This window comes from Amblyomma mixtum, chromosome 3, assembly GCF_055824585.1.
Source record: "Amblyomma mixtum isolate Tamu chromosome 3, ASM5582458v1, whole genome shotgun sequence".
NCBI classification, from domain to species: Eukaryota; Metazoa; Arthropoda; class Arachnida; order Ixodida; family Ixodidae; genus Amblyomma; species Amblyomma mixtum.
The window spans coordinates 31,518,979-31,542,173 of record NC_143014.1 but is presented as its reverse complement, the minus strand read 5'-3'; the positions used below and the strand labels follow the sequence as shown (position 1 = coordinate 31,542,173).

General features: G+C 43.0%; 2 protein-coding genes across 7 annotated transcripts in view; one reads left to right on the top strand and one right to left on the bottom strand.

Moving 5' to 3' along the window:
• Positions 1 to 16,555, top strand: part of olf186-M (Ki-ras-induced actin-interacting protein-IP3R-interacting domain olf186-M) — a 53,736-nt gene extending 37,181 nt beyond the window's left edge. For 5 of the 6 annotated variants that reach the window (XM_089578562.1, XM_089578563.1, XM_089578559.1 and 2 more), the window contains 4 exons: positions 10,170 to 10,897; positions 13,796 to 13,911; positions 14,524 to 14,671; positions 14,737 to 16,555. In XM_089578562.1, coding sequence (XP_089434688.1) covers positions 10,170 to 10,897; positions 13,796 to 13,911; positions 14,524 to 14,671; positions 14,737 to 14,856 — 1,112 coding nt within the window. In that variant the 3' untranslated portion in view covers positions 14,857 to 16,555. The remainder of the gene's footprint in view (positions 1 to 10,169; positions 10,898 to 13,795; positions 13,912 to 14,523; positions 14,672 to 14,736) is intronic. The other variant, XM_089578561.1, reaches the window with a different exon arrangement.
• Positions 16,556 to 16,729: 174 nt separating this feature from the next.
• The window catches only part of LOC149349567 (uncharacterized), a 45,616-nt gene continuing 39,150 nt past the window's right edge, over positions 16,730 to 23,195 (bottom strand). Inside the window, exon 2 of the mRNA XM_089578565.1 lies at positions 16,730 to 20,710. Within this exon, the coding sequence (XP_089434691.1) occupies positions 20,016 to 20,612 (597 nt within the window). The 5' untranslated portion in view covers positions 20,613 to 20,710 and the 3' untranslated portion in view covers positions 16,730 to 20,015. The remainder of the gene's footprint in view (positions 20,711 to 23,195) is intronic.

The following is a 23,195-nucleotide window of genomic DNA, read 5'->3' as shown; positions in this document are numbered from 1 at the left end:
AAAGTTTTTTCAACTTTAAAGTTTATCTTAAATGCAGACTTAGTATGGCTGAAGCAGTGAAAGGGGTAAAGCGTATTAAACAAACACATGTGGTGTGCCATATTTTTGTGAAAAAACACTGACTGCACATATCAAAACATTTCAATTCACAGACTGCAAACATTAATGCATTGTTTGTTGTGCTAATGTGAAGGCTCCTTCTTGACGTTCAAAATTTCAGTGACTGCATATGACAATCAGCCTTCTTCCAACTTTCCAGTCATCACATTGGTCTTGCTGGCTGACACAAATATTGGGCTAATGACTATGGGTTGAGCCATAGAACTGAATGTATGTCCAACTGCTATTCACCATTTAAGCTTGCATTGCACATCTCAACTGTAGTTATGAATTAAAAGTAAGGATCTGAAACTAATGTCGAACAAAACCTGCTGTATCTAACAAAGCTGACAGTTGGTGTGCTTGTTCTGCGAGCTTCATGGCATCTGGGTTAGGCTGTACAATAGATCATAACATATCTTGGGAACCCACTGTAAAAAATTTTTTAAATATTGTTGTCTTTGGCTCTAGAAAAAAAAAAGAAATGGACTTGAATGACAGGGACTACACAATTTATTAAATAGCTTGAGGAGGCAAGATGTAACGTCTGCAGTTTGACAAGTAGGGCTTAGCAGCTATTGATTACCTCTGGTTAATGGAAACTCACCTGGTCGGAAAAAGATTTTTTTGTTTTTGCATTTCAGTTGCAACTACCTATGCCTATGACAAGGAAGTTTTGTTTGCAAAGATTTTGGGTATTTATGGCCTCTACAGTTAACTTTGCCTGTGCTATACATTAAGACATGTTTGTTATCACAGTGTAGAGGTATACTGGAGGCAGGCTGCTGGTAGTGAACTGTGCACATGGAGTGGTTGATTGTCTGAAAATGTTTGATATAGGACACGGGCAAATGATCAATCAGATGATGACTTCCCAGTGAAAAAGAAGCACAATATTGTCTCTCAGTGCAGCACATGTTCATAGAATGTTTTCCACTGGCAGTGTGCTTAATTAAAACAGCCTATCTGCGTCTGCCTTGCTGATGAGCAGGAGTGGTTGTTTAGAGCTTAATGCCATTCCTAGCCAAGAGCTGACATAAAGAAAAATTAGGCCAGCATCCCTGCGAAATGCAGCTGCAAAGTTGACTGGTTGTTACTCCTCAGATGTCACAGTTCTTGCTGTGTGATAACTGAATGCAGGCTTGTAGTGTCAGATTGATTCTGCTTACATGGCCGCCCTGGTGACTTGGAGCATTTTGTATTCATTTGTCATTAAGCCTTTATTATTGTTAGCAGCTCGTGACCGGATCAGGAATATTTGCGTGGTAACTAATATTTTCTGAATGTTTGGGCTTTTTTAGAAAATATAGCTTGTTTACTCAACAGAAAGAGCCGTACCAGATAAGCTAAGGCTAGATCAGATTATACACGAATTGGTGAGAGTTCCTGATTCATATTTCGGTACTTGGCTACCTGTTTTGTTCCAAGTGGTAGAGTTTCAATCCTCTCTTTATCTATGCAGACACCTAATGATCAATCTCAGATTTGGATACCATTGCTTCTTATTATATCATTGCGATTTTGTAAGTGAGTTGCTTTTCTGTAATCTTATAGTTATGCCTTTATGCCACTGCATGAGGGCACTATACTATCACCGCGGCTGATCACGCCTCGTGGTAAACTGCGACGCACTCTCGCGCTGTGCATTTGCACGTCGTCGTCTTTGTCACCTTCCATCTGCGGCGCAAACAAACAGATCAGGTCAGCTTAACCTTGATCAAAGCTTAACTTGAGTCTAATATTGGTGCTGGACGTGCCAACGACCCAGAAAAGCAAAACCATGAGCGAACCAGGCTAAACACATGCTTTTGCACATCTACTCATTTTAGCTACGTTGAAATCCTACCACTTTTTTCATTTTGATGGATTGTAAAGTTTTGGTGTGATATCTTGTTTACAGTTTAAGCATGTCTATGCCAACTGCTGTGTAAAAAATGAAAACAAAAAAATTGGTGTTATAGAAAAAGAATTCTGAGATTGTCATCACATGTAGCATGCATTCAGAAATACACTTAATGTTGATTAAGTCTTCCACCACATTTTGCCGTGTGTGCAGGCTTTCTGTAAGGTGTAGAAGAAAAAAAATTGTAAAAAAAAAGTTGTTTAGATATAAGGCTGAAAATTTGTGCTCATACATTTACAAGCATTACTAACATCCAAAAAAATTTTCATCAAAATTCATCAAAAACTGAGGAAGTTGGTGTTGAAAGCTGTGTCCTCCCTGAAGCTTTCATTATGCTGAATGTCTACAGATTTTTTTTTTATGCTCATTTTTTCGATGGGCATCCTTTTTCAGTTTTTAAAAGAGGATGAGGCTCATGTAACTGCATTATTTTTCTTTTCTGAAAAGTTCAAGACCTGTACAAAAAGTATTCAGCCAAATTTAATGTCTCTGTGCCTGGTCAGCATAGTGAATTGACTGGGTGTAGCCTGTGCAGAACATTTAGTTTGAGATAGAGACACCACATTTTTAGTTTTGTGTTCTTTCTAAGCAGTATTACAAAACATAGTAGATACGGATCGACACATGAAATTTTTCTATGCCCAGTTGAATTTCTTCTTTGGTTTCAGCAGCTGAACAGTGGCAACAACACAACAGGTAGCTTTGAGTTCATGCGAGGCATGTGAAAAGTGCAAGATAATGGCTGTTTTTTCACCCACTGTTATTCCAGCTCCTGGAACAAGCTAGTTTAAGATTTAGAGCGAATTAAAACAACAGAGCAATGACCACGCTGCAGTTTTACCTCATGATGTGAAACCTCGTGGCGTCAAATGGTAGCTGTGACGGCATAGACACCGTTAGCTGCTGAAACTGAAGCCGAAGTTACATGGAAGAAATTCAGTTATTAATTATATGCAGGGTGTAGGTGAATTCTGTTTGTTGATCCATGTTTACTGTTGTCATTTTCATCATTAGAAAAAAAAGAAGAGCTTTCAGTAAAACATTTTGTGTCTCGTCCCCTTTAAACCTTCCCTGAGGCTCTGGACTGAGGCTGTGGAGTTTTTTTTTTTCTAATAAACCTTTTTTTTATCATTATCATCATGAAACATGTGGCTTGGCTTGCACGTCATTTGGCTGTCTGCTACAGGAGAACCTATTACAAATGTGTGGGTTATCACTACTGCTTCTGTTTGCTCAGTCAGGAGTGAGAAGCCTTAGGATGCAATGGTGTTGGTGCTGTCCTCAGAATGACAGGGTAACTTGATGCAAGCATATGTGTTGCTGTTCGCTGTGATCATTTATGAATAGCCATGTGGCCATTTTTGAAGCAATGGTAGTGGATTTTCATTCGTTTTTGAATGGATTTGTTTCTGGAAACCTTTGGGCTCCTTTGAACGGTTTCTGAATACTCAAGCTGGAAATGAAAAATGTAATGTACTGACCAAATTACTCTGCCACATTGAATGCAAAGCTAATGCTACACACCTCTTCATTCAAGGGCACCACTGCCAATTAAGCTAAGATCAACTGACAACGCACAGATGTGCAAGGGCCACTTCTAACGCATAGCCAAAGGAGCTGCAAGCTGAGCCACAGGTTTCGAACATGTTAAATTGGATTGGATATTTTCACTACGGCGTCCCTCATAGCCTGAGTTGCTTTGGGACGTTAAGCCCCAATAAACCAAACCAAACTTTTTGGATAGAGATTGTGTGTTCATAAATGGCTAATTCTGGAGGTGTTGTTCAAATTTAACCGGATAGTATATTACAGTTAACTTATGTTATTTCGATGTATGGGAGCATGGAAAATCAGTTTGAATGAAAGCATGTGTTTAAAATTTGCAGTGAGTTAAGCCCTCATTTACTTACCTTATGATGGTGGTCTTAATCTGTGCTTGGTAGCGAATGTGGGATAAAGGATTTTGCTGTACAGATATGCACATAAACCTTAGTCAGCATTGTTGCTGTGCATCATCCAGTGCGTATCTTTCATTCAGCTTTGGGGTCAGCCTTGGCTTGTTCAGGGCTTAGTTGTCATCACCACTCATTTAACCGTGCAGCATTTTTGACGCTATAGCCTGCATCAGCTAATCACAGGGAAGGAAAGGAAAGGAAAATAAAGCTGTTGGCATGAATGAATGATACACGACTAGTGAGGGCAGATGTGGCGGCGGTTTATCACTGTGATTAACAATGCAAGAGGTGAAGCACTGACCAGTCAGTGTTTTTATGTACAGACAGCTCTTGTGAATCTAGCCACCATTCTAAAACCACGTATGGTTTTAGTGAGATGAAATCATGTGTTGATTTTCTTTTATTTTTTTCTTGGTGCTTTATGGCTTACACACTATTGTTGTTGCTTTTCTTTCATGGTTGTTGGTGGCGTTTAGTGTGCGCCAAGTAGAGACTGTCTGTGTCCATTGATGCGGATGACATAACAGGAAATTTCTCCATTAACACCTTTGGCACAATTGACAATGCCAGTAATCTTGTAGTTGAAATAAAAAAGTGCAGGCACCTGTCAAGACTTTTAAATACAATAAAATTGAATGAAAGCAAGAATTAACTGTAGTTCAAATGAGGGAACCTGGCCATATTTGGTGCTTGTAACTAATAAATATTAACTTAGTCATGTCGTCATGATTTGGTACTGGCTGTAGCAATGCATGGCAGTGTTACTATTGGAGTTTTGCAGCTAGACATCTGATGTAGCAAGTAGCAGATATGCTCTTTCATTCTTTGGGTTGATTGCTGTTGAAAAGCCAGGGATTCTTCTATGGAGGTTTTCTAACTTGCACGAAGAGCTTGTCACATGTGCCTTGCAGTCAAGTATGAAAAGATCTTTAGCCGGCCATTTCCTTGCACAATGACTTTTCAAAGGAAGTTAAGTGGCTACATGCAGGACTGCATGCTGAATATGCATTTTGCTGTAAACCTGGCGGTTTCTTTTAGTTTCTTTGATTTTTTGTCTCAACTTTCGAGAGTAATTATGTAGTAATTGTAGGTGCTGTTTCTAATACAGAATATAAGCACTTAACGAGCTAAAGGAAATGCCAGAAGTGCTTCGGTTGAACATGAGGAAGTGCGGACATTGCCAGGCAATAACATGTTATACAGCCCATCTGGCTGTCAGCCGGCACTTATATGCTGCCAGTATAAGAAACACAGTTGGTGTTGCTCACTTTGCTGCCCATAAGTTATTTAATAAGCTTTGCTGTTGACGATGGCTGAGAACATTTGTTAGTGTATGCTCCACATTTAGCAGTAGGCCGGAGTGTTTACTGTGCACTGCAGTTGTGACAGTCCTTTGTTTGTTTGAATGCGTTTTGTCTGTGCAGTTTTTTACTTTGCTGTCCAAACGATTCAGGATAACTTTCAGAACCCAAGAAGCAAAGGTATCTCTGTGAAACTTTTAAGTGCCCCCAGACTGCACAATACTAAGCCAAGCTGACTTTTGCAGAGTAACTAAGGTATGCTGCTGAGGTCGTTGCCCATGTTGAATAATCACTAACAAAACAATTTGGAAACTGCGATGGTGATATGCTTTAGCAAGCAGTAGTATATTTGATGACTGTGTAACCCCATATTGTTCGTTAGCGAGTTGAAATCGCACTACCTGCAGGTGGGCAAAGTCTCTGGTCATGTGCGATGCCTTAACCATCAATTCCAAAACTGTGAACAGTGCCAGTCTCGTGTTTGGGCTTGATCATTGGGACACTATGCGAGTGTAACTCGGTAGCCAAACCTGATGTTTGCGTTGTCTGGAGGCATCTTGTTTATGCCACTGGTTACAAGCTAATCTAATTGTGATAACAAAAAGCTACAGGAGGCTATGGCTTCAAAGCAAGAGTGGGATCAATGCTATTTTATAACCCTTTTCATGGAAAAGTTTCACAGTCGCTGGTTGCACCCTGTGATAACATATGAGAACTTGTTTTCTTCTGCCTTGTTAAGCACAGTGGCATGAATGCAGAGGTATTGCATGTGTGATGGCTTTTGCTGAAGCGGGATGGGTGATGGATGCGTTGCTGCTTCGACCATTAGTGTGTTGAGTACCCTGCTGTGCTGCACACCTTTGTGCCCTCACATTCAGTGTGCGTTTGGCCAGTATCAGCATCTCTCATTTGAATCAAATTCTCTCTGCTGCGGTAGCTGACACTGCTGCGAACCAGTATCAGCTGTTGTTGTGATTGCAGATGTTTCTGTGCAGAGGAGCTCAGGTGACATGTTGCCCTGTCTGACCATTCAAATAAGACTTTCGAATTCTTCCCAGTAAATTTTTTCTTTTTTGTATAGAAGGTAAACCTCATAATTATATGACTTGTTAGTAAATATTTAGGAATGAGTATGTACAGCTACACGCTTTAGTTAATGCGTGAAAAAGATAGTTAAATTCTACCTACAGAGCATTACCTTTGCTTGATTTGTTAAACTGGACACTACAACTGACAAATTTTAAGAAATCACTATGACGGATGTCTGTGGAACTGTAAACACCGTGTTTACTCGTGTAGTGAACCCACCCCTCACTTTTGTCATTGAGAATCTACTTTTTTTTTTTTTAAAGGGTTGGCTTTTGTTATCTTTAGAATGACGCTCTGTGGGATGAGTTGGTGCATGACTGAAGATACTGCTGTGCAACAAGGACCACACAAGAAAGAAAAGCATGTGCGCATGTGTTGTCCTTTTCTTTGTGTTGTTGTCCTTGGGTTAGGCAGTATTTTAAGATATTTTTAGCTGTTGCTTTCCTCAGTTTCCTCACCTTGGCAGCGCGCCAAGTTGCTGGGCACGCTGATAACATCACAGAGTGTTTCTTGTGACCAGAGCTCCTAAGGGGAGGGCACCCTAAGGGAACTTGGCAGAGCACCAAGACGCTGTGGCCCTTGACAGGGGCCAATGGGGGTGGCTTGGCTTGCTTGACGCACTCCTGCGCACCTGCCTGGATCAGTGTATGCTTTGAAAACCATCGAGCTCTCCAGCATCAGAGGCATCAGAGCAGTCTAAACTAGAATGGTATAAAACATCTCCAGTGAAATGTTATAGAGAATGCAGGATCTTCACATCTTGAGTTGATTTGGAGAGCTCGAGGAGATCAGGAGTGAAAATGCTTAGTCCTTCTGGGACCACAGCTAATGTTTTAACACTCGCATTATGTACTTGTACCTGTCCCGCAAGATTTTTTAACCTCCCGTAAAAGACACACATACCTGACCTTTAGGGCCTGTGTTCAGCATGTTTGCTTTATCTTGCCGCTATTTGCCAGCACTGTGAACTATCACAAAATTGTCGGATCGCGCCTGTGATACGGCAGACACCTTTTGAAGCGAATGACGCTAAACACCAGCGACAGGAACGCGACTGACCGCATGCTTTTGTTGATGACGGACGGATGGAGACGGGCGGGCGAGCGGGTGCGCAGATGTATATGAAGTTTAGGCTCTTGCAAAAAATTCTATCAATGCTTTGTTTCCCCGTGTAATGAGCCCGCCTCCCAGATTGATGTCAACTTTTCCGAAAAAAAAGAAAAAGAGTGGATTCATTGCATGAGTAAATATGGCAGCGGCTCTATGGCAGAAACGTCCTAGTGAAATTAGCAATGAAATGCAGTCAGTCTATCTTGTGTCCAGGTCCTTGTTCTGTGATGACTGAAAATTATTGGTACTCATCTGCTCATTTTATTTCTAAATATGCGTCTGCATGTTGTGTCCTGAAGCATATTTTGTCAAATCTACAATATGCCTTTGAAGCGGTTAAGTGCCGTTGAAGAGAGCTCTTTCTGACAGGGCTTGTTTGAAACACAGGTTTTGAACAGTTATCTGCATTTCTTCCTACATAGCTATAACAAGAATTTGGAGGGAGCTAGTGGCACCTGGTGACAGCGAACTAGTCAGTCTGCATCCTTCAGTATGGAAAAGCTGAAGGAAAAACTGGTATTTAGTGGGTGCATAGCACTTCAGCTCCTCTGCATTCCATTTTTGTCAGAGGTGACATAACCCTGCAGATGGCAGCAGTGTGGCACTTCTTTGTACTGGGAACTTTTTTTATGTGCGCATATAATTATGTATATACCTACTTGTCAGTTTACTTTCATGACTGAATGTGAGGACCTTTCATTCTAAATGGCTTTTTCTTTTTGTAGCTTTAATGCTTGTGTGCTTTTAATGTGTTCATTATTTCATGTCAGGATGCTGTTTATTATTTCCATGTGCAACTTCTACAATTTTCAAAGCCATTGAGCCTCTGCAGCTTGTTATTTATGATCTGTGCATTTGGCAAATTAAGTTCAATCACGTTGGTGGGCCTGTTGGGCGGGGGTTAATTTCTGCGATCTTGCATACGATATCAACTGTGTAAGCTAGACAGTCTCTCAAATAGTCATTGATGGAACGTACCATATTCCTTGCATATGCACAGAATACACCTCTTTCTACGTGTTTAAAGGTGAATTGTTTGAAATTGGCCTTTGGCAGCATATTTTGAGTGATATGTATTCTCTGCTTGTGTCCTGCATTTCCAATGGACCTTGTGCTGTCACTCTTCATATTTTCTCTCTGTCTGTACGCCGGAGCAGAGCTGACTAATGTTCTTATGTCTTGCCTTGAACATCCATACTGTACCTGCTGTACTGGTAGCTGCACCATTGTCTTTAGCATTAAAATGCTTCTGACTTCATCTGGCAGCACTGTCTTTGCTTCTCTGTGATAGGCTTCCTTGAATTCTATCTGCAGCTTTGAAACTTTCCAGAATTTTTCTGTTCTCTTACCACAGTCATTGGGTCTGTCTAGAGCCTTTCCAGTGTGATGTGAGTATCTCATCTGCTGCATGTTTCTAGCGGGACGTGATTGTAACATGTTAGCACTCTTCACTGCATGTGTTTGATGGTGCATGGGGTAGCCTTTTTCATCTCATTTTTGCACTGCTTTTAGTTGTTGGGCTTTAATTGTTTTGTTGCCTGAGCTTGCTGGTTTTGCCAGGCTAGAGGTGACAAACTTCAGCGTGTGCAGATCGTTATGCAAGTATATTGACCAAATTGGTGCCTCATGGAATGTGTATGACAAGTGCTTTGCTCCAGGTTTTCTGCGCTGCATTTTGTTGATAATTGCACTGTGTTCCTTGCACTTGCACGAATTTTTTTTTATATACACTGGTTTTTTGCTTGTATTTCTTTACTATGAAAAGTCATTTGGTATGCCAGTGTCAGTGTCTTTGGGGTGGTTAGCATTTCTTATTTACTGTACGATTGCAAAACATGCACTTTTAATGGCCTCAGCAGGTGGCTGGCCACATGTTGGTTTTACTGAGTTTTTGAACAAGGGAGCTTTTGAAGCGAGTGTTTTTTTTTTTTCTTTTGCTTTGAAACTTTACCTTGTTACAACTGTATATATGCCTTACTGTAGCATAAGCAGTAAGAACTAAGTTAATCACACATGAGAAGCTATGAATTTAGCCAATACCTTTAATAGGTGTATTATTAGCTTAGTCCTAATGCACTGCTGCTGTTCTTTAGTGGGCTTTCTTGATTGCTGCATGAATGCTGCTTGTACATACAAGTTTCTTGTGATTTCTGTGTTTCAGTAGTGAAGGTTTTCTTGCTCTAATAAATTTTTGTAAATTGAATGTGGGAAGCACCTGTTCATGTTTACAAAGTTATTTCATTACCGCATGTTTTTGCATGCTTGTTGGTGCACTTGTAATTGTATTCATCTTATCTAGTTTGAGCTTTTGAAAAAAGGAGGAACAAGTCTGAGAAGACTAAATAAAGGGGGCTTATGGTTGCTGCACATGCTTAGCATTGACCTGTACCAGTAAGCTTAGCTTGGAAACGACTCTATGCTCATCATGTGCGTTAAAAGCTCAAGTCCAGTCCTTTCCTGAGGCCATTTCCAACCTTGGCCATGGTTCATGTGTAAAACAATTTAGCAGTTTAGTCAGCAAAACAATTTAGCCAACAGTCACCGAAACCAAGGAAAGCAAAGGAGAATGTTCCTATATATATATTTTTTAATTTGTGGTGTTAGTCAATGGAAATTAATACTGCATATCTTATGGCTGAAAGATAATTGATTGGAAAGTTGGCTTTATCCAGATCTGCTTTGACAGGGTGTATCTGCTTTGTTCTCCTGCAGCACCTATGCATCAGTCCAGTCCACCCTCTGCAATCAGCTCTAAGATTATCGAGGCCATGGAACAAAATCAGAAGACACGGTCTTTTGCCGCCACTGCAAAGTTGGCGCGAACCAGCAGCCTCTTGCTCAGCAGTGCCAGCCGAGGCAGCTCTGACAGCATTTTGGAGCCAGCAAATCGAGAGTTTTTAGAGCGGCAAGGTGAAGACAAGATGTCTGGTCACAAGAGGCTTGTTTTGGGACACCAGACTTTCAGCTTTGACCTTGAGTCGGGCCTCATGCTTCTCACCTCTGAACGTCGGCGCATGCGTTGGCGTTGGCGCCGTGCTGTGCGTATCATACTTGACAAAAGGCAGAAGGAACATGACGTCGTGGCGAGTGAAACGTCCAAGTACCCTGAGCGCCCACACGCAAGCTTGGATGGTCCAGCTGGTGACTCGGGGCTTGGCGAGCTGATCAGTGTGAATGGAGGCAGTGTGGACTCTACTTCCAGTGACTACTGTGCCGCCAGCAATAATGGTCACAAGGACTTGTCTCAAAGGGAGGACCTGTTGAATGCAGAGGATGATGATGGGGATGGGGATGGGGAAGGGGATCTTGAAAGTTTTCCTATCGAGCGTCACAAGAGGCCACTACTCTACAGGCAGTCCACCATAACAGAAGAGGTTGGATCAGGACAGCCAGCAGACCTCTTAGATCCCAGCAACCAGGACGGCAGTGAAGAGTCCGGGGTCAGTCCTGAGTCTCATTATATATTTCACCGTATTCCCAAATTACGGATTAATGTGGCCATTCGCTAGTGAAACTGATGATCTGTGGAGAAAGGTTTTTGTCCCACTATACTGTGTAAGTGGATTGCACATGCTCAAAACTGCACAGTAGACATTGCAGGAGTTATTGCAGTTGTTGTCTTCACATAGGGGATACTTGGAGCAGTGGGTGTGTATTGGAGAAACATGTGAAACACATGCAACCAGAGTACGTTTGTCTTAGTACAGCAACCAAAAAGACCAGAAGATGGGCTTTGAGCAGATGAGATGAGATGAGCAGAAGATGACCAGAAGATGAGAATGGTAGTCATAAATCCACCAAGTTTGGCCACACATTAAACATGCCAGTATGCACTTAAATCTGGTATAGCTTTAAAGCGCAAAGGTAAAAGCAAAGGTTTTACAGTTCAAGGGGTCGAATGTGTGGAACTTACACGTAAAGCATGTAAAGTCCTTTTGGGCCAACATTTGAAGTGGTGATGTAATCGCCTATTAAAATTGCGATGGCCTTCAAGCCTGTCGGCAGCACACAGCGCCTAGTGGAGGGGGCATATGGTGACATCATTTATGGTACTGATACATTTCCAGATCATAAACACTTTCTTTGAAGGGGAAAAAACCAAGGCCACTGAAGGCAAAAAGCCCGCCAAGTGTTGTTTTGCAGTATCCAACGATACACTGCAGGGTGTGGTTGACTGCAGCGGAAATTTGGAATCTTATTGACCGCGACGTCACACCGAATTTCTCCGCACTGCTCCGGTGCTGCGAGGAGCAGCCTAAAATTTAATTATGTCACCATTTTTGTTGATATTATCGCTATTTTAAATGCTAGCGCAAAAAACTTGGCACGCTTTACCTACAGCCTGTATAGATTTCAATCCTTGAATAGCGCGGAATTCTCAAAAAGTAGTGCAGTTGCTCTTTAAATAGTGATATCGTATTTTCCACTTTTGTATTTCTAGCCACTTTTTCACGAAGTGGTGCAGTTGCCCTTTAAATAATTATATCATATTTTCCACATTTTTATTTTTAGCCACTTTTTCACATTGTTAATTTGTGGTCATTTATTCATTGTTTAGTTGTATCCATTCAAAGATTTTGCTGAGAAATTGATTTATTTCAGAGGTTTCATATTTACCTAATTTGTGATTTCACAGAGGTTTAGACAGTGGTGGGAATCTGCCTCAGTTAAGACAACCTGTGCCATTTCAATAAACTTCCACGTTGCTACAAGTCAGTAGTTTTTGATGAAATTGCACCAATGCGGCGCCAAAATGCTATTCCAGCAACCAAGAACCACACTGAATCCAAGGTGGTGCAGGCTACAACTTAATATACACAAGCATGACTCTGGTTTCTTCTAAAGATTTGTGATGAGAAAGATGCGGAGTTCAAACCCACCCCATTTCACTTGCTAGCCCTTTACCACCTACTGTTAGTGCACAGCATACATGCATTTTGCATGTCTGCCTCAGTGACGCTGTCAACATTATCCGAAACAAATACGGCAAATCCACATGCAAACAAAAGTGCTTTTGAAGAGCTTTATATAGCATTAACTTTTAGTCCTGCTAGATTTATCAGGCTTTGCAGCATTGTCACATGTCCCATAGGATAAATTTCTGACCTAACGAAGGCCTTCTGTATTCGCATGAAGTTGGCTGGCTTTTCTTTCTAACTGACTGAGTTAAGGAATGGCTTTTAATGTTGTGTGGGTATTATCCAGCATCCTGACAGGTGTTGGCACTTTTCAGCCATGTTATTTGCGATTAAACTACAATCCATTTGTCTACTGTCTCAAATGTTTATGTTACACTGTCAAATTTACAGGCCTTATCAGCGAATCAGGGAAGCAAATGGGATACTTTGAGGCATGCCTGTGTTGCCGCATGGGGCTGGCGAGGCTTCCTGAGCAATGTGTGGAGCTCCTGTGTGGAGCTCATGTGCACTGTACAGGCACTCTGGGTGTCTTATCTACAATGGCTGTTTGTTATGGGTACAGCCAGCATTCGTGTGATGTGCATTTTATACGTATCTAGTTATTAAAGGTGGATAGGCACCTAACTTTTGGGTGCGTGTTTTCTTGTTTTTAATGATGCATAAGGCATTATTTTGCATGAATCACCATGTGGAATTCTCCTGCGACCGCAAAATAATTTATAATCGAATTTCTTTTTCGTGCTCTTTCGGTTTCAACAGCCAACCGACTGTGACGTCAAAGAGAGGTTATAGGTCACATGAGGCATGAAAAAACTGCAATATAATCGCTGATTCTGCATTTATTGTCATTCCGGCTCTTGAGGAAGGCTGGCTTCAGCACTGTAGTGAACTAAAACGATGAAGCAGCGATTATATCACAGTTTTGCCATGCCTCAGGTGACATATAACCACTCTGACGTCACGTCCATCGGTTGGCAGTTGAAACTGAAACAGCATGACAGAAAAATTCGATTATAAAGTTTTCAGCGGTCGTAGGCAAATACCACATAGTGATTCATGCATAGTAGTGCCTTCCACATCATTGTAGAGAATAAAACATGCCACCAAAATTAGGTGTCTGTACTCCTTTAGCAACACAAATGGTGCATTTTGTAATTAAAACAGTGTATTAATTTAGATGAATTCCTACTTTATTATGCTGTTCATTTTTCTTGATTCATTAGCAGTGCTACTTGTGCTAAGTTAGTCATTGTTTGTGTTTAGTGGTGGTGCACAGAGTAAGCTGCAATATCTTCTATGCTTGGATGATGTTTGTTTAGTTACCTGCCTCATTTTACCACAACTATTTTTTTTCTGTAAGAGTGGATCACAATTGGATTTTTAGCACTGCTTAGTTGAAAAGTGGTCATTTGCCTGCAGGAGCACACTCTTACTGAGCTTTCTGACTTGCATCGAGCCTTACGAGAGTACAAAGCAAAGCATTTGCGGTGTGGAAGTTCCCTTGCTGACCTGGGGCAGAAAACACAGCAGCCAGCGTAAGATCCACATTGTTCTTGTCTGATTTTCCTGTTTGCAAGGCCAGCTTGTTTGCCTCAGAACCCCCATTGCCTTCCTGTGCTTGCAGTGTACAGTTGCCAGCAAAAGTTTATTGAATGGATGTCCTCGGGAAGAAATTTACTGCATCACTTCCTTGTTTCCCATTCTCCTGGTATATTGATAGCTATATTGAATGCGGTCATACGCATTCTCTCATACATGCAGTCATTTCAGCTTATTGGCTTCCATGACTGTGCCAAAATAAAAAATTTTCCGCACGCCCACATCCTGTAAAACTTTTAAATTCAATTTCTTTATTACGTCCATTTTATGGACGCAATACATGGGCATCACTGTACAATATGTATTTGTCGACCATGCAACTTGCACAACTTATTTGGTCTAAATGTTTAGTAGAAGCGCAGTGTATGTCAGTTTCAGGGAGTTGCATTGATGGTGATTAATTCTAGTTCTTTTTTTTGTTGAGGGCAACTGCTACTGATGTGTCAGGAATATTGGAAGCTCTGGCATTTTATGCGTTGGTTGCATGATCAACTGAATAATATTCATGCCATCTCATCTTTATTTTACTTCTTTGTGTTCATGTGCAGGTCTGACCTTGAAGCCATTTGGCAGCTGCGTGAAGCAATATCGCAAGAAGTGAAGCGAGCTGATAACATGCTTTCTTCGCATGAAATGGCGGCTCTGCTGTCTCAGCCTTGCAAGGACTGCGTGAGCTATACTGAGCTGAAAGAAAAGGTACTAGCCATGACCTTTTGTCAACCCTGGCACATCCTAACCCTTCCTTTACATCCTTTTTGCAGCTGTCCAAAGTGCTTAGCCTGCAGAAAGATTTATGTTCTCGGATTGCACAGATACTTGAGCAAGGTGAGGCTCCAACGCCAGGAACTTGTGTTGTTGTGCTGCATTCGGGCGTAAAATAATGCAAATTGGTTTGATGTAACAAGGTGTAGTGTAATTTACCTTTCTCATAGAGAGAGTGGAAGCTTTGTTATCACTTTGTTCACCCAGTCATCTATTAAGTCAATTTTTAAAAAGTGCAGCCTTGCGGGGCATTGTACATGTAGGCTTTGTATTATTCACTAGCTGATTAGATATCATGGTAACTGAGGTAATGTGCAATTTAGTGATCTGAGCTTATAATTTTTTATTTTTTCACTTTGCAGGAAGTGTTTAGTGCTTTAGGAGAAACAAGATCATTGTATTTGTACACTTTGTTTCCTTGTGTCCGTATGTGCAACCAGTAGAGTACAGGTATTCCAAGTCATGGCTTGTTCTGTCCTTTATTGAGCATTTTTCTCAACTTTGCACTGGCTAGTGGTAGAAGCAATCTTTTTTTTTTTTTTTTAGTGTGAATGTACTGAAGCAGCTCAAAGTGTCTGTCTAGGGCTAGTCAACATGTGAGAGACCTACTGCAATTTCTTTGTGTCACGGGGCACTCTGTTGCATGCTGCTTAGTAGACTGTACTGATTGCAGTGTGTCATTACATCTTTCATGAGTTTCAGGCTAGTCAGTATTTCAGCCTGCATGTGTGGGCAAGCTTAGAGATTCCATAGTGCCCATACGACAGTGCCTGCTTAGCCATGGCTCATGAGAGTATGTTGTAGCCTTTGCTTGTGATAATGTCCCATTTCAGCAGGAGTTATCAGTGGGACCAACCACAGAACCAGCATTTTGCATATTGTGAGAAGGCAGAATATTTTCCTCTGCAGATATTTATGCTTTCAGTATTTATATTTGTTGCGTGCACAACATGTTGACACTGTTACAAGTAGCAGTAACTTTTTGACTTGTTTTGAGTGCCTGGTTATGTCACAAGTTTGTATTGGTGGGATTCACAATGTATTATAGCATCATAGTTTTAGTTGTGTTGTGAAAGTTGGAGAAATAAATGCCAAGAAGGTTTATAAAGCCTTATTCTGCAGAGCTTAAGATAGTTGTAAATCTGTAGCGCTGCACAAAACATATTGAAGCGAGTGCAATGTCTACTTTCTGGAGTTAGCCTGGCTGTACATTCAGCCTTGATATTAAGGGAACAGGGTACATATGCTGCAAGTGCCGAACGCGTGTCATCTTTGTGTATGCTTTGTTTAGTGTTGTCACGTAAGGTTATACCTATAATGGTTCCTTTTTATGATGTTATATTCTGTGCTGTCAAGACTCTCTTTCAGGTTTTCATTTATGGTTTGAATTGATTGCTAAATTTCAATGGTACTTTGTGCCTTCTGTCATTCTGTGAGGGCATAGTTTTAGTGCAGTACTTAGTTGCATCAGTGAGAAGAATGCTGAATTTGTCACTATTGAGTGCATAGAAATTTTAGTTTTTGTATTTGTTTTTGGTGTCTTAAGAGCATATTTAGTGTGAATAAAGTGACTAAAGCTTGTAAGTTATTCTCACTGTTTGGCAAGTTTGCTTAGCAGGTAAACTGAAAGCATGAGAAAAGGATTTCACATGAAAAAAACACAACAGAAACTTCAGTCTTCCTTATGGCTTTTAGTTACCCTGTTCCCCTGGGTTCAGTTTTTATTTGTACAGAGCCCTGTGTGCATATTTTACTGCCCTGTGATGTTTGTTTGCACAGCTGTTGATGATTGAATAAAGCGCATTACAGTTTGCGGAAGCTTCTGTCTTGTATTGCTTGCCACGAAGTTGTGCTGCAGTCACAGCTTAATCTTCACTGTACATGAATTTGTTTTGCAGTTAGGCATAGCCTAGCTATTATGTTGGGTGTTAGGCAGTGCAGTTTTACCTCTGTGTGCTGTTATTCTTCTGAGCTGCAGTGGCACTTTATTTTATGGGAATGGAAGAACTTCTACGAAAGTAAAGTGACTTTATTCAACATAAAAATTGCACATGACCAATTGAAAGACGGTGATTTAAGCCTTGAGGGCCACAAGTCTGCTTTTTTAACACAATTTGTAGCAGAGCATGTAGGCCCATCAAGCATATTTTGCAAGACATATAAATATGAACGTAATTTTTTTTTTCTGTAGCATGGAAAGAGCGCTGAACATCTGAAGCATTTTTTTTTTACGTCACCACACATTGCACAACAGATTGAAGCCTGTGTTTTGATTCTACGAAGATGAGTCTCGTCGCACCTCCCATGTGAAGACTACAGGCTTTGATATCACAAACTGATCACCAGTTACAGGTGGCTGCTTATCCTACCTGGCAGAACAGCAGCAACACAAGAGAGTCGATGCTTGAAATGTGACACAGTGCTTTGTACATTAGTGCGTATGCCACTGTGCTGGCGACTTGTGCAAGGGCAACTTGTACACATACCATTCTGGTGACATGCACTTTCGAAGCTTCCTTTTAGCTTGCCACTATCATCGTGGGCTTCTTCCTTGAGCAGACAACGGGCAAACAGGAATCTGGTCAAGTCAGCTGCAGTCACAGATACTGCTTTCGCTTTCTATGTCTGTGTAGTCATAAATGCTGCAAGGACCAATTTAGGTGGAGGAAAAGAGATAAGGCTGTGGGAAAAAAACCGTCACCATCCTGCCTACTAGCAGCTCCAGTTGTCTACCAGTAACCAGCACATAAAGAATGCAGCCTGAGGACTGGTGCACCTGTTCTCAGACTTCATTAGCAGTCATACCAAATGCTTTGAAAGTGTGCTTGGATCCCATTCCTCCCAGTTTCGAGCTACATCACACGTTTAGTTGCTTTCTGCTCATTTACGCATTTTGTAACACACCCAAAAGCACTGATCTTATGAAATGTTCAGTCGTGATTGTTGTGTCTGATGATGAATGGATCTGATACAAGCAGTTCTGTCAATACATAGTTGGCCAACACACATACTGCTTAGGTGTGTAGGAAGAGCTGTATATCATTCCTTGCAGCTGCTGAATGTACTTGCACAAATATTTTTGCATGCATTGTATGTTTTAACAGCTGGTTTTGCCACTAGAGAGCGCACACATTGGATTTGCACATATTTTTTTTTTACTTTTTTTGGAGAAGGTTGAAAGTGTATTGCGCTTAATATGCTGGAAGCCAGTAATATATGCTTGGAAGTCTTGAAGCAAACAAAAGCTTCCATTTACCAGAAAAGGAAATAAGCCACAATCAAGACGGAATTGAGCACGTGAAACCATGTTTCAACAAAAGTACCTGTAGGCATTATGGTGTCTGAAAGGGCTTAATCCTTGTTCCATCATGACTTGTAGATGACTTGCCCTGATGTCATTGTGACCACCACTCCTGGGTACTTCTGACAGAAAAAAGCTGCCTGCACATTTTGGCCAGCTTGCTTGAACGAACTAGATAGCCTAGAGTCAGACCCTGAGACTAAACTGAATTGTACCAGCAGCCCTTAAGTAAGCTGTGGCTCTGCCCACGTAATCTTTCCATCTGCAGATAGGTATAAAATTCAACTACGGTCTTATCAGTAGACTGTCCAGTTCACTCAAGCAAGCTGGACTATGTTCTCACTGGAAACCATGGAGATGAAGAGAAGGCTGCAGCAAGTACTCGGTAAAGGTGCCAGTGACATCGGGTGCAAGTTATCGTTAGAATTGCATCTGTACACTGGACATTTTTCACGCTTAGAGTGTGTACTTATTTTGAACAAGAGAGTGGGGAGTTGTTCTTGGTGAGTGTTACTGTCCCAGAAACTGCATCCAGAAGTAGTCCTATGTGCGGTCTTGAATGTCGTGGTAGCGGCAGCGAAGGTCTTGGAGATAAGAGCTATGTGTCCCTGTTGAGAAAGCTCTCATTCCCTCAAGCTTGTAGGAAGATAAATGCCTTCGAGAACACGTCTTGCAAAAGTTTCTGGATCACAGCGGCATGTCTACACAGTCGCTGGTTTAGGCGGGGCAGCACAAGGGTCCCATGAGAGTATCCAGCCAGAAGGCAACCATATGAGCGCCTTTTCAGCTTGATACTGATCGGCAGCAAGTAGACGAGGCGCTATGGCGCTGGTGCAAAGCATGGTCAACGCTCGGCTCAGAGGCATTCCATGTGACTGAAAGCTCTATGAAATGCTTTGTTCATAATTTCTGATTTTCATCAAATAAAAATGTAAAGTGCAAAGAGCCACTGCTGCCAAAATTGAGCGAGTACCAAAAAGCGAGCCCTTCACTACGGTGTCCCTCATAGCCTCAGTTGCTTTGGGGCGTTAAACCCCAATAAACCAAACCAAAAATGATACTGCTTTAACAAATAGTGATAGCTGATTTTAAAACCTACATTTATGTACTCTTACGTAAATCTGAAGCAGTGATCAAAACACCATATTGTTGCATGTTGAATTCTCTTATTTAAATGCTGTGAAAGGTTGTACAAGTTTACTTCTGTTTTCTGTGTAAGGCAGCTTGGTTAACAAATGCAGCTTTTTGTTTTTGCATGGTTCGGTTGACCAGCTGCAGTTTCAATACTTGGTGTTCATTGTAAGAGGAATGAATGGTTTCGAATAGGATTACTGGAGTTCAGCCTATCAATCTGCTCATGTGTTGAATAACTGCTTAAAATCTGAAGAGTTCTTGCATGTGGTTTCCGAGCATGTTGGGCTCTTGGTACCGAGTCGTGTGCTAAGACCCATCGTTGTTACCAGGAACTTTTGTTGCTTAGAATTTGCCGTTGAAATTAAGGAATTTACCACAGTGAGAGTTTCGAGGATGGGCATTAAACCAGTAAAGTAATTTTGACTGCACAGCACTGCCTAATAAAATGAACTCGGGCCACATGAATTTTGTAGTGTTCTGAAATATCATTGTGGTGCCTGTTAATTGTAAAGCAGACCTTTCTGTTACGAGTATTTTTATGCCCAGTGAACTGGTAACTATTTCTTGCCCCAAATGCTCAGAAAATGAAACTGCATTTCACATCTTCCCTTTCTTTTACCTACCGAAGCTTGCTTTCAAAGGCAACTATAGTTACTCTCGGTTGGTAGAAAAAATAAGGAAAAGCACCAAAGGCAACATAATGCATTCCTCCAAAGAAATCCGCGTGGCCACTGCGTCGCCTTCCGCCTTTGTGCAGAGAACGCCCGCAGAAAAGGCGTTTCAGTCGCGTGGAATGCGCCGGCGAGCGTTCGCGGCAGAGGCGAGCGCGGCGGCGGCGGCGGCTCAGAGTTTGTCCGTGCTGTCCTTGATCCTGTTCGAGTGGCTGGGGCTGGCCTCGGAGGGCGTAGTTTCCAGCCCCTTGGTCTGGTAGTAGACGACCACCGACGAAGTGGAGGCGGCTGAGTCTGGCCGCACATTGCACTGAATAGTGGCGCTGGAGCGGATGGAGCTCTGGTCGGCCATGCCATAGCGCATGTGCCACCAGCCGGCCTTCGGGTTCTTGAAGACGGACCACTCACGGTCGTCGGTGGTCTCCTTGATGGTCTCCATGATCTGTTCGTCCAGCCGCACCGACCGGCAGTAAAAGGCGATCACGAAGCACACGGCGCAGATGCCGATGCCCGTGCCCGCGATAATCTTGCCTTTGTCATGCGCGCCGGGCTGTTCGCTCGAAATGTGCAGCATGAGGCCGGCCACCGCCAGCATGGCGCCAAAGCAGGCGAGTACGTAGCAGAAGTAGATGCCGTACATCAGGATGATGGCGCACGAACGGTCCATGCTCGGGTACTTGGAGTCCACTGCCGACGAGGGCCGTCGGGACCGACCGCCCCCGTGCATTGAGCGGACGGTACCCCGTCGCTGCTGGTGGTGGTGGTCCATGGCTCGCCGGTCCCTACCAGTGGTGGAGACGCCGTCCGCGCGGAACGCCCATGCTACCGGCGGCGGGCGGCTCCTTAAGCTCTGGCCTCCTGCATGGCCTGCGAACGGAATAGGAGCAAAGCTATCACGGTCGAATTTAGTAAGAAAGACAAGCTTTGATCACTCGCAGGAGCAGCGCCTCCCGCCGCGGACCGTGTTTTACAAGTGATGACATCCTTGTACCACACAAAACGGATCATCGAAAGCGTGGTCTCGTCATGCACGCATATACGGCCACCGCTTTCACTGAAACCAGATTGTGCGTAGCCAAAAGGGGAGGTGCTATTAGGGTTCAATCTACCCTCCCCCTTGAAGAAATGTCGACAAAATTTGTCTGCTTGGAGGCTATACCGCTCAATGTATCCGTCTGTAACACGGCAAAAAAAAAAAAACTTGACTTCATGCCTCAAGTCCGGGGGCAGGGTGGGGTGAAAAAGGAAGAGGAAAACAAGTTTGAGACAAATTCCAATAGTAAACCGGAAGCGTAAAGGTAACTTAGGGCAGGGAGTAGGGAGGCAATTGAGAGAAACTACCAGCGGTCACAACCGGCAACACGGCGCTCACTGCTCGTCGAATCTAGATGCATGTGTGCGTGCATGGGCACCCTCACGAGGGCAGGTCCTCATGAAGGATTCAGTCTGTGAGGTGAGGGTGAGGTCCGGAGGGAGGGCAAGAAGCATGGGTTGAGGGTTAGTGTGTACTACAAAGTTGGTTCTCCCCCGGCCATTCGTTAAGTTTCTCGTCTGGGGCGCAGCAGATTCCAGAACACGCGTGGACGACGACTAAAGGACAACTACCTGTACCTGTGGACGGTCCTACTTATGCCGCAGGATGTCCACCAGAGGCTCTTCTGCCTCCCTTTCCGCTCGCACCGCGGATATTGCTGCACACGCTGGCGACAGGGGCTCACGCAGCTGCATAGTGGCGATCGCTGTCAGCTTCGTGACGAACCCCGCGGCACCCTGCTCAATCGCTAGCCATTAGGCCGTTTCTCTCGCGTTTCTTACCCAAGAATGCAGGGGTTGCTGTTGGGACTTTGGCCTCCCATTTCTTCACCGTTTATTTTATTGAAGCAGAGTGTAAAGAATTTCTGTGCCCAGCTTAAGCTGGGTCGCCTTGGACATTCCGCAAATAAGAGCGAATAATAAAGGTTGAAAATAGAAGCCTTTATAATTAACTGGGTCCCTTCGATCGCCGTTACTGAAAGAGAAAAGGCGTGCCGTTCTGCTAACGGTGATGGTCATCGAACATAGGATTTTTTCTTTTTCTCTTCCCGTCTTCCGTGCATTTATTTTCCTTCTTTATTAAGCCTGTTTCACATGCGAAAACGCTAGCGAATCATGCCGCCGTGGGGTTCTAGCGAGTTCGAGAGCCATGGTCAGTCTGGTACTTCTCCCGGCAGCGGCTAAAATAAATTGTGCCAAAGGATCGGAGCCATGAAGAGCGCAGAATACTTCTCACGCCGCCCTAAGTAGCCAACCAGAAGTATGTGAGTGCCGGGAGAATTTCAGTCTGAAAATTCTCCCAGCTGCCAGTAGAAGAGACACTGTTTGTAATTAATCGGGCCAACCTGCCCATCGATGCGCACTCCATAAGTTTGGAGTGTGCACTAAAATCTTGATGCAACAATTTGTCGTACAGCATTCCGGGTGGTATAATATACGCACGAGTGTGTGTGGTGTGTGTGTGGTGTGTGTGTGGTGTGTGTGTGGTGTGTGTGTGGGTGGGTGTCAATGCACCCAGGGACAGTAATGATTTTGCATTCCCACACGTAAGCAGCCTTAAGTGTGTCTGCTAGATGTTTTTTTTCCTTTCTCTTTTTTTTGGAGGAGCGGCCTTCGACAGTTCCTTGCAAGCGAGCTGCTTCTTCAACTGATATTTTAGGTTCTCTGCCACAGCTTTTAAGATATTCTGGAGGGAAACCGGCGGCGATTTTTAAGATATTGGGGAGAAAACCCGGCGGCGATGAGTCGCTCAACCTGTTCGCTGAAGCTGGACTACATGGAGTGGATGCACAATCGGCTAACGGGATTCAGAAATCACATTCGGGCAATGCTTTGTTTTCTTAGTTTCGAGTGAGCTATCCGAATGGTACGATAGAACAGGTTTCGCCTGTCTTGGTCCGTAGGCCCAGCAGTCATGGGCGGAATAGAAAACCAGCCTTCGGTCAAGAAATTTGATAAGAGTGTTTTAAAGGGAATTCATGAGTCAGAAGGGTAGACGCTTGGGCTTGTTGGTTCACCTCGAGTGAACCTCGATGGGTCACCTCGAGGGGAACAAGGGCGCCGCTTAAATCCTCTTCAACATCAGATATGAAGTCTGGAAAGGTTCATGCGTATGATCCAAAATGACAATGTTGACAGCGGCGTACCTGAAAGTCTTGACTACTGCTGGGAAGGCTTCTAGTGCAGTGAAACACGACGGTCCTCAGACGCAACTGATTTTGCACTGATTTCAGCCAAATTCCATTTTCAGGCACGGTAACGTGAAGCAGACAATCAAATTTGAGCTTTAGCTGTGATTGATTGACTGAAAACTTTTTTT